Source organism: Triticum dicoccoides, chromosome 7B, assembly GCF_002162155.2.
Source record: "Triticum dicoccoides isolate Atlit2015 ecotype Zavitan chromosome 7B, WEW_v2.0, whole genome shotgun sequence".
Taxonomy (NCBI): domain Eukaryota; kingdom Viridiplantae; phylum Streptophyta; class Magnoliopsida; order Poales; family Poaceae; genus Triticum; species Triticum dicoccoides.
The window spans coordinates 137,563,094-137,575,016 of NC_041393.1; the positions used below are offsets into that span (position 1 = coordinate 137,563,094).

Below are 11,923 nucleotides of genomic sequence, written 5' to 3' on the forward strand. Positions count from 1 at the left end.
TCTTCGCTGAACTAGTGCACCTATATAATTTGCCATTGTATTGGGTGTGTTGGGGACACAAGAGACTCTTTGTTATTTGGTTGCAGGGTTGTTTGAGAGAGACCATCTTCATCCTACGCCTCCTATGGATTGATAAACCTTAGGTCATCCACTTGAGGGAAATTTGCTACTGTCCTACAGACCTCTGCAATAGGAGGCCCAACAACGTCTACAAGAAGAAGGTTGTGTAGTAGACATCATACCTCATGCGGAGACTCTATGTGTGATCAGGTGCTTGGAGGAGAGCCACGGAACAACTACACTCAATGGCCAAGACGGCGAGGACACCAAGCGGGAAGGACAAGAAGAAGAGCTGCCACAGAAGCTACAGGTCCCGGACGACCGGCCCAGCCCGGACGTCCGACCCCTGGAGGTTGCAATAGCCCAAGGAAGGCTGGACAGCAAAAGCTACAGGCTCCGGACAATCGGCCCAGCCCAGACGTTCGGCAACTCCCAGTGAGCGAACGACCGACCGCACCGGACGTCCGACAACTAGACTCCCGAGAGGATATTAACATAAGACCAAAGCCATCGGACGTCCGTCATACCTGCACCCGAGCCAAAACAGCGGATGTCCGATCCTACCGGACGTCCAGACCTCCGCGAGCGACCGGACGACCGGTAGAGACCGGACGTCCGCTGCTTGTGTGACTGCAGCCTCAGGCGGATGCCCTTGTACCCCTTCACTTCGACCCCCATTTGCACTATGACTATAAATAGACCTCTCCCACCTCCTAGCTAAGGTTAGCGTTGACTTAGCTCATTTGTGAGATAGAGCCTCGCTCATCCACCCGGATCTACTCCTTCGCGAGGGACCAACACCTCTTCGGAGAAGATTCACTTGGATTCAAGACCTCCTTCCGGAGAAGACCATCTTCAAGACCTCCTCACAGAGAAGAACCAGTTACCCTATGTATCGTCCCTTGTTGGATTTGGATCTTCTACCTCTTTGTGCCTCGATGATCTAGCGCATGTGTGACTTTATTCTTGTTGGTTGAGTGTTCTCTCATGTTTTTCCCTCGTTCCCCTCCTCATGTTCTTCGTGTTCGTCGTAGGGATCCGCTCCAAACGTGAAAGATCGGCCTCTAGGGTTCTACCCTACATCATCTTGGATTAGAGCCAGCTTGCTCAAGATCTTGGTATCATGAGCCACGTTGATCACATTTTTGGAGCCCCTACCCCGTGTGTTCTAGCTTGATTTTGTTGTTTTCTTCCTAAATCCGAAAATCCCCATCAAAAATAGCCCCAAATTTTTTTTGTGATTTGTTGGTGTGTTGAAGTTTTGTTGGATTTGATCCATGGATTTGTGTTGCCACGTGTGGATCTAGCTTTCCCCACCCTCCCCACCCTTTTCCATCCACAAAATTGTTCGAATTCGACATCCCCACCTTCCTCCACCCCGAAATCGAGCAGTTCTTCCCGTGCCCGAATTCGCCCAGGCACCGGACGACCGTGACCGACCGGACGTCCGTAGAACCCTGACGAAACTGAAACTTTTCAGTTCGGCCACCACCACTTCCCCATTTTCCACCACATATTCCAAACACATATACCACCACTTCTGTCCACATACACCACCATCATTCTCCAATACCACCTATGATGATTTTGACACGTTTTGGCTTTTGAGATTATGGGTTGTGGTTCCCGTGTCCTATTGTGTTTCGGCTATATAGGTATGGTTCGACATCATCATCACCACTGCTCATCTTTGCAAAGGACTCATCATCGTCAAGCACGGTAACCTTTACGACATCTTTGTCATCCCATACCATTGCATTGATAACCACATAGCCTTACTTTTGCGTTGCTTACCCATCGAGACTAGCCATCGAGTATTGCCGGCAACGTGACTTGTGCACATTAGTGATCATACTCCATAGCATACATACCATATCATAGTGGTACATATCTCGGCATCATCTTTTGTGTCACAAAGTTGTCATCGCATACATAATTGCTATCTTGGTTCGTGAAGTTTTGCATGAAAAAAGAGCTCAAAAGTGAAAGAGACAAACAAGCTTTTAAGCAAAGATGGAAAGATAAACAACGAGCTTATAAGCAAGAACCATAGCATCATACTACATTAAGATTGTCATATCCGATCATCTTGGATCATATCACCGAAATTCCATACATATAACATACTTGGGATAGAGTCGTTGCATTTTTGCCTAGTAGGTTGTGCACAAGTCTGTATCCGCCTATTGTGCAATCGTGCTAGCGTCTCTCTAGTATTGTGCAACAAGAGCATTTTCGTGGACTCAAAATTTTGGCTCATTTTTGGTTGCACAATCCCACTTATCTATTTGTGTGTGTGCTTCTGTGTGCCACTACTTGCTTGGTCTACTTGTTGCATTTGCAAATTTGTGAATCTTTTCCAACATTATTGAAGCTCACTTACAATTGCATCAAATTTTGTGCCACCATCCTAACCAAGCTCCACCATAAGCTTTTACTTGTGTAGGTGTGAGAATCGACAAGAATTGGTACCAATTGTGCTATTTCATTGTCCGCATTTGAGTGATTTTGATCCATCTTCAACATCGGTCAAGGTACATTTGGTATAAGTTCTTCTCTTTCTCCCACTCACATTTTGCTTGGAATGATGGATATGCCAAGTACTTCTACCAACCCACTCTTCCTCGAGCAAGACGACGACATGTCATCATTCGCCACCAAGAGCCACCTCTTTGGTGCACAACGAGCGTTGCATCAAGAGCAACAAGCAATGACCGACCACATCGACAATCTCACTACCGACTTGCGACTCTCCGAGCAGCGTACAAGGGACTACTTCGACAACAAGCTCGACGCTCACAAGCAAGAGAACGATGCAAGAATGGATGAGATCCGTGCCTTGTTGGTGAACCGCTCTCCTTCAACTTCTTCATACTCAAGACGGAGCCGCTCAAGTCGACACTCCGACGACACCTTATCCGGCTCAAGTACACCGACATCGAACACTCTTCGACGAGCCGCGCGTCAAGACCGTCATGCATCTCGCAATCCTCTACACGGCAACCATCCGAAAGAGCAAGTCGACGAGCAAGCACTTTGTCATCAACCACACCATGATCCTTTTGCACAAGCTCAAGAATGACAACGTCAACATCGCCAAGAGGAAGAACGAGTGCGTCAACATCAAGAGGAGCAAGATGCCGAGGCTCAACGTCTTCAATAACAACAACGTGAAGCACAAGCTCTCGAGGCACAACGTGCCCTTCAAGAATCAAGTCGAGCCATTGCCAAGCGCAACCGCGATAGGCACAATCAAGAGGAAGCACTTCGAGAAGAGATCCAAGAGCGGAACTACCAACCAAGAGTGCAACATCAAGTTCCCCCACCTCCTCCTCAAGCTCGACAAGTTCCTCCTCAACCTCAAGTTCAACAAGAGCAAGATGATCATGGACTTCCTCTTTGCCAAGAGCAACACGAGGTTGATTATCCTCCACGTCAAGGGCGTCATCATCACCATCGACCACAACACAATGAAGAGCAATGCTATGGCAAGCTAAAGTTCACCATGCCCAAGTTCAATGGAAGCAATGACCCCGAAGAGTACCTCTCATGGGCATTGAAGGTCGACAAAATCTTTCGTTTGCACAACTATGAGGAAGAGAAGAAGATCGCTATGGCATCACTTGAGTTCCAAGATTATGTGCTCATATGGTGGGAAGAAGTCCTTGAGCACCGAGAATCAAGAGGTGAACCACCAATCACCACTTGGGCTCAAATGAAAGATGTCATGCAAGCACGTTTTGTGCCCACCTACTACAACCGCGATCTCTTCAAGAAGCTCAAACTACTCAAGCAAGGAACAAAGAGTGTTGAATAATACTACAAAGAAATGGAGATAGCCATGATACGAGCCAATCTCACGGAAGATGATGAGCAAACTATGGCATGCTTCTTGAATGGACTCAATCATCCCATCAAGAAGATTGCCAACTTCCAACCCTACTCCAACCTCATTGAGCTTGTGCATCAAGCTACCAAAGCGGAACGTCAAGTGCAAGATGACTTCAAGTACGCCAAGTACTCATCCAAGACCTACGGCTTCTCCAACACCCAAGCTTCAACGACTTCTCCAACTTCTACCTCAACCAAGCCATCTACAAGCAACGACGACAAGTCAAGTTACAAGAAAACTTCGACAACCTCAAGTTGTCCTCCTCCTACTACAAGCAACTTCAAGCTGCATGCTTCATCTTCTACTCCAACTGATGAGACCGTCAAGACAAGCTCCTTCAAGTGTTTCACTTGCGGCGGCCGAGGCCACAAGTCTTTCCAATACACCAACAAGCGCACCATGATCCTCAACGATGATGGCACCTATGACTCCATGAGTGAAGAGGAAATGGAAGCCCTTGAGCAAGTGGACATGCACCGGCGCGTGAACGAAGATGAAGACGATCAAGTCTTTTGTGATGAGGATTCAAGCCCCGCTCTCGTTGTCTCCAAAGTCTTGACTCTTCAACATTAACAAGACGAAGACCAAAGATGCCACATCTTCCACACTAAGGCCGGCATCAATGGAAGGTCCGTCAAGGTCATCATAGATGGAGGTAGTTGTCACAACTTGGCAAGTGAATAACTATGCTCCAAGCTTCAATTGGTCAAGATGAAGCACCCACACCCATACAAAGTCCAATGGCTAAGAGATTCCGGCACTATAAAAGTTGAGCATACGGTCAAGGTTTCCTTCAAAATTGGAGCATATGAAGACACTTTGGAGTGTGATGTCGTCCCGATGTCCGTTTGCCACCTCCTTATTGGTCGACCATGGCAATTTAACCGCGGCATCATCCACAATGGGTGTACCAATCACTATGGCTTCAGGATGAAAGGAAAGGAATATGTGCTATGACCTATGTCTCCTAGTCAAGTGATCGCCGACAAGAAAGCCACCCATCATGGATAAAAGAGTGAGAAAGTGATCCACCCAAAAGAGAGTGAGAGCCACAAGCCAAAACCAAGTGCCTCCATGATGAGCGACAAGAAAAACTTCGTCCTATTCGCCACCAAAAGAGAGATGAGAGAAGTGTGTGAGAACCCATCGAGTGTTATGCACTTTGTCCTTGTGTGCAAGGACGAGGCACCAAAAACAAACACCTCTCACGATCTACCTTTAGTGTCCTCTTCTCTTTTGCAGGAATTCCAAGATGTTTTCCCTGATGAGCTACCTCCGGGACTACCTCCACTACGAGGCATTGAGCACCGAATCGACCTCATCCCCGGAGCACCTCTACCTAACAAAGCTCCATATCGCGTCAACCCCGAAGAAACTAAGGAGATCCAACGGCAAGTACAACAACTCATCGACAATGGACATGTACCTGAAAGCTTAAGCCCTTGTGCCGTTCCGGTTATACTTGTGCCCAAGCAAGATGGTAGTTTTCGCATGTGTTCGGATTGTAGACCCATCAATGCTATTACCGTTTGTTATAGGCATCCCATTCCTTGCCTATATGATATGCTTGATGAACTTAGTGGTGCCACCATTTTCTCAAAAATGATCTTAAAAGTGGCTATTATCAAATCCGCATACAAGAAGGTGATGAATGGAAAACCGCTTTCAAAACCAAATTTGGCTTGTACGAGTGGTTGGTTATGCCTATGGGTTTATCGGAAGCTCCCATTACTTTCATGCGTCTTACGCATTTTGTGCTTCGTCCTTACATTGGCATCTTTGTTGTGGTTTACTTCGATGACATACTTGTTTTTAGCAAATCCATGAAAGAGCATCTCAATCATGTTAGGGCTTTTTTGCAAACTCTTCGCGAGGAACGTCTTTATGCTAACATGAAAAAGTGCACATTTGGTGTTGACAAGCTTGTTTTCTTGGGTTTCGTTGTTTCTTCCAAGGGTGTCCATGTTGATGAATATAAAATTGAGGCAATTAAAACTTGGCCCCAACCCACCAATTTGCAACAAGTGCGTAGCTTTCTTGGCCTTGCGGGTTTTTATCGTCGCTTTGTGAAAGACTTTAGCACCATCGTCGCACCTTTGCATGCTTTGAGTAAGAAAAATGCTCCTTTTGTTTGGGGACCCTTGCAATCTACCGCTTTTGATGAGCTCAAATCTTTTCTTACTCATGCTCCGATTCTCGCTTTGCCCAACTTTGACAAAACTTTTGAGGTTCATTGCGATGCAAGTGGTACCGGAATTGGCAGAGTTTTGATGCAAGAAAAACGAGCCATTGCATATTTTAGTGAAAAACTCTCCGGTGCTCACCTAACTATCCCATCTATGACAAAGAATTGTATGCTTTAGTGCGTGTGCTACATGTTTGGGAACATTATCTTAGACCTCATGAGTTTGTCATCCATATCGATGATGAAACGCTTAAGTACTTGAAAGGCCAAACTAAGTTAAACAAGCATCATGCCAAATGGAGTGAATTTATTGAATCTTTTCCCTATGTGATCAAGTACATTAAGGGTAAGGAAAATGTTGTTGCGGATGCCCTTTCCCGCATATGCACGCTTGTAACTAAACTTGAGTTGAATGTTGTTGGCTTTGAGCACATCAAAGACTTGTACGCACATGATCCTTCTTTTGCTACTCCTTATGCTAAGTGTTTGGCGCATACATCTTGGGAACGATATTACATCAAGGATGATTATCTTATGAGAGCTAACAAACTTTGCATTCCCGAGTCTTCTCTTCATTTGCTCCTTTTGCAAGAGGATCATGGAGGCGGACTCATGGGACACTTTGCACGCGACAAGACATTCGCCATGCTCTCCAAGAACTACTTTTGGCCCAAGATGTTCTGTGTCGTCTCACGCTTCACCAACCGATGCTCTACATGTCGCAAAGCTAAGTCTAAAGCTCAATCCCATGGTCTTTACATGCCTCTTCCTATTCCTTATCAACCTTGGGAAGACATTAGCATGGATTTTGTACTTGGCTTGCCTAGAACTCAAAATGGAAAGGATTCCGTGTTTGTTGTTATGGACCGATTTTCTAAGATGGCACATTTCATTCCATGCAACAAGATAGACGATGCTTCACTTGTTGCCAATCTCTTTTGTAGGGAAATATTGCGACTTCATGGAGTACCAAAGACAATCGTCTCGGACCGCGACGTCAAGTTCTTGAGTTACTTTTGGAAGACGCTATGCGCCAAGCTCGAAATCAAGCTCTTGTTCTCTTTAGCATACCATCCTCAAACCGACGGCCAAACGGAGGTGACGAATCATACACTCTCCACTCTACTTCGCGTGTTGATCAAGAGGAACATCAAGGAGTGGGAAGAGTGTCTACCCATCACCGAGTATGCCTACAACCGCGCAAGACATTCGACTATCGGCAAGTCCCCCTTCGAGGTCATCTATGGCTTCAACCCATTGTCCCCATTGGACATCCTACCTCTTCCTCTACAAGAGCGCACCAACCTCGACTCGAGTGCACGAGCAAGCTACCTCAAGAAGATGCATGAAGATACAAGGACAACCATCGAGCGCCAAGTACAATGACTAGCGACCAAGCTCAACATCAACAAGCAACCCATGGTATTCAACATTGGAGATCTCGTGTGGCTACACCTTCGCAAGGACCGCTTCCCCAACGAACGCAAGTCCAAACTTCTATCTCGATCCGATGGACCCTTCAAGGTGCTAGCACGCTACAACAACAACGCTTACAAGATCGACCTCCCATGCGACAAGTACAACGTGAGCGACATATTCAATGTCAAGGACCTCTCGCCATACCATGATGATGACACTTTTGATCCAAGGTCGGATCTTTCCCAAGGGGGGGGATGATGCGGAGCATCCCTCGATCATCCCCATGGACGTACCTACATCCCCCTCGACACCACTTGGACCTATGACTAGAGCTCGAGCAAAGGCTATCGAAGATAAGGTGAAGTCGCTCCTCTCCGAACTCACACTCTCTACTTATGAGACATGGCTACTACCTCATGCGGAGACTCTATGTGTGATCAGGTGCTTGGAGGAGAGCCACGGAACAGCTACACTCAATGGCCAAGACGGCGAGGACACCAAGCGGGAAGGACAAGAAGAAGAGCTGCAGCGGAAGCTATAGGTCCCGGACGACCGGCCCAACCTGGGTGTCCGACCCCTGGAGGTCGCAATAGCCCAAGGAATACTGGACAGCAAAAGCTACAGGCTCTGGATGATCGGCCCAGCCCGGACGCCCGACAACTCCCAGCGAGCGGACGATCGGCCGCACCGGACGTCCGGCAATTGGACTCCCAAGAGGATATTAACGGAAGACCGAAGCCACCGGACGTCCGTCATACCTGCACCCGAGCCAAAATAGCGGATGTCCGATCCTACCGGACGTCCGGACCTCCGCGAGCGACCGGATGACCCGTAGAGATCGGACGTCCGCTGCCTGTGTGACCGCAGCCTCGGGCAGATGCCCTTGCACCCCTTCACTTCGACCCCCATTTGCACTATGACTATAAATAGACCTCTCCCACCTCCTAGCTAGGATTAGCATTGATTTAGCTCATTTGTGAGATAGAGCCTCGCTCATCCATCCGGATCCACTCCTTCGCAAGGGGCCGACACCTCTTCGGAGAAGATCCACTTGGATTCAAGACCTCCTTCCGAAGAAGACCATCTTCAAGACCTCCTCACGGAGAAGAACCGGTTACCCTATGTATCGTCCCTTGTTGGATTTGGATCTTGTACCACTTTGTGCCTCGATGATCTAGCGCATGTGTGACTTTATTCTTGTTGGTTGAGTGTTCTCTCATGTTTTTCCCTCGTTCCCCTCCTCGTGTTCTTCGTGTTCGTCATAGGGATCCGCTCCAAAAGTGAAAGATTGGCCTCTAGGGTTCTACCCTACATCAATTCGCCTGGCCAAGCCACCAATCGAGGTAGCTCGAAGGGGTGACCAAGGTGGTGGACTCTGATAAGATAGTGTTGTCGCTGCTGCTGACCTTCTGCGAGGCTTCCACCAGCGGAGTTCATCACCCGGGATGACCCCTTTTGACAACATCAACCTAGATCTCCGGCACAGTGAGCTTTCGTGTGTGACCAACCTTCTAGGATTTGCGACAACTATATCTCATCAATTGTTGGGCAGTTCAGACTGGAAGAGCTCGGCAACCCTAAAGTATGGAAGTTAGGTACGTACAATGGAGGAATCTTGAAGGCATTTGATGGCATTTGGAGTTTGATCTTTAAGAATTTGGACAAAGAAACTCATCACAACATTCTCATCCCCTTTTGATTGTATCGTCATGCCTATGGACTCAGTGATCTTCATCACTGGAGTGAAAATGAAGAACCATTGGCTTGACCAATACTTGTCTTCATGTAAATTTGTGGAGGGTCACCTTCTATTTCTTTTGTTGCCACCTAAGGAACTTTCCTGAGGTAATCTTGCAAAAGCACTGTTTCCTTGAGATTTGTTGACATTAGTTACCAAAATCTAGCAAGGGGATTGAATGCACTTTCAACCTGATTCTTAGATATATGGGACTCCAAGTTGACACTTCAAGTACCTCACTTCACTAGGGGCAGATCTAGGGGGTGCTACCCCCCTACAAAAACAAAAGAAAAAAAGGAAAATGTTTATATAGTGTATTGAACCTTAATTTTTGGACTATTTGTTCGAATATCCATTTCTGAGCCCGGGCTCACCTGCACCCGGTTAATTAAGAGAAAAAAAATAAAAAAATTGATTTTTTTTTTGCATGGAAGATGATTTGGTGCATGAGGTCCGCTTCAAATTTCAACTCGTTTGGACATATTAGTAGCTCTCAGCAAAAAAGACAAATTGGGTCAGAACAGTACATGAATAGTAAACTATTTCATAGACCCTAAATTTATTTATTTTGCCAAGAGCTGTTCAGACGTCCAAATGAGATGAAATTTGGAGCGGACCTCACGCACCTAAGCATCTTCCATTCAAAAAGAATCTTTATTTTATTTTATTTTTAGTTTTTTTTTCAAATTTACTGTTCACCGTGGGAGCAGATGAGCTCGGGAGCCAAATAACCACACTCCTATTTGTTGGGTTACTATGACGTTTAGGCAAATTATACTGCTTTGTATAATTTCTCTAAAACTTCTGCCTATTTATTATATTTGTCACCTCGGTACTTAGATCCTAGATCCGCCACTCCACAAGATTATCAACCCTCCTCCTATATGAATTTAGAGTTTGCTAACCACATGTCCAATGCGGTTCATCGAGCCTCCTCCTCGTTCTCTAGAAAATCTGGGGCGCATGAAAGCCTAAAGTATTTCACAATGTCGATCAACCGAGGTTTGTAAGCATCTCCCACATGGTACTTTTTGGTCTTTCCCGATTAAGAAGCCGGAGCATAAGGTAGAACCCCGCTGTTGTCCCCATTTGATGGTTTCAAATTTTCGAAGGCACTACATTGTAAGCTTGCAACAAATGTAATTATAAAAAATTTGAATGTATATTTTTTTTCGAAACAGAGGCAAAAGAATTGTCTCATCGATTAATTAAGAAGAAGAGAATTGCCCAGTTAATTTACGGAAACTGGGCGAAAACCGATACAAACAACCCAAAAGAGGGCTACTCATAGAGCACGAAGCACCACGAACACATACACTGCCCACCCAATGCTCATAACACACAACACTCACAACCCTCAACACTTGGTGAGAACATCGATGCAATGACTTAGAAGATCAAAGCCACGACGACGACGAAAATTTGAATGTATTTGGCTCAAGTCAGTTTGATGGAGAGAAAAAATGGGTCATTCTGACTCCAATAAACCGAGTTATGGTTCTTGGCTAGCATTTCCCTATATTATGATCTCAAAACATTAGGCGAAGTGGGTGAGATTTACATGCCCGGTCGAATCCCAGGCAAACAATGTACAGGCCGTGCCACGACAGGAGTCACAGTAGAGCGCTCTGGTTCGTGTGGCCTGACCGCTAGCGCCAGAGCGCCGCGCGGCCGAGTCCAGCCCAGCCCAGCCGGCACAAACCGTAGGGCGGGGGAGAGCTTACAGGCACGCGCGGCGAGAAGGACGGTCGAGGAGAATCGCCTACAAGGCGGCGTCGGCGACGCGGTCGGCGAACCGCTGGAGCGCCTCGCGCATCCAGAGGTGCGGGCAGCGGTCCATGGCGTCCTGCACGGTGACCCAGGTCCTGCCGCGGCCGGACATCTCGGGCCAGCGCTCCAGCTCGTCCGTGACGCGCAGCGGGAACATGTACCCCTCGTAGGTGGCCTCGTAGCTGCGGCTCTGGTAGCACCAGCGGCCCAGCGAGGGCCCCGTCTCGCCGCGCACGCCGGCCTCCTCCAGGGCCTCGCGCCGCGCCGCCTCGTCCATGGACTCGTCCAGCTCCCACCCGCCCTTGGGGAAGAGCACGCCCGCGCTGGCGCCCTTCTTCCGCGAGCATATGACCAGCACCTCCACCTCGCCGTTGTCGTCGCGCACCCGGTAGGGGATGCAGCCGACGACGATGCGGCCGCCCGTGCTGGCGCTGTACCGCTGCAGCTCGCGCCCCTGCCTCGCCACCATCATCGCCGCCATCCAACAATCAATGACCTGCCTGCTGCTGTCGTCGGATGATTCTTGGAGCTCCACGGGGAGGGAGGAGGATGAGGGAGAGGGGCTCTGTCTGAAATATGAAGGCCCGGTGGCGCTATCTTTGGATCTGCCGGTGGGAGGAGGAGCTGGATGGATTTGAGCCAGATGGGGGCGGGGATGCCTGGCTATTAATAGAGATGCACGCGCGGCCTGGCTCTGGCCGAAGGTTGTTGTGGTTGGCAGCGTCGTTGCAGAGTGAGGGAACGTGACAAAGGCGGGGCAGCTCGAGGACAAAAGGCGGGCAGGTTGGATGGATACGCCCGGCCAGGTGGCGCCTGGACGCGGTGCATGGGCTCTGCGTTGCGTGTGAATATCTATCAT

General features: G+C 48.0%; 1 protein-coding gene across 1 annotated transcript; it reads right to left on the reverse strand.

The window, feature by feature from the left end:
* Window positions 1–10,474: 10,474 nt before the first annotated feature.
* LOC119341297 (nudix hydrolase 21, chloroplastic-like) lies at window positions 10,475–11,719 on the reverse strand. Its single transcript, XM_037613176.1, has one exon. It carries the CDS (start codon window positions 11,543–11,545, stop codon window positions 11,057–11,059), a length of 489 nt encoding a protein of 162 aa, XP_037469073.1. The 5' UTR covers window positions 11,546–11,719; the 3' UTR covers window positions 10,475–11,056.
* Between the last annotated feature and the right edge of the window lie 204 nt (window positions 11,720–11,923).

Excerpts from the sequence above, each read along its gene's own strand:
- LOC119341297 (XM_037613176.1), bottom strand. The coding sequence starts at position 11,545 with ATGGCGGCGATGATGGTGGCGAGGCAGGGGCGCGAGCTGCAGCGGTAC.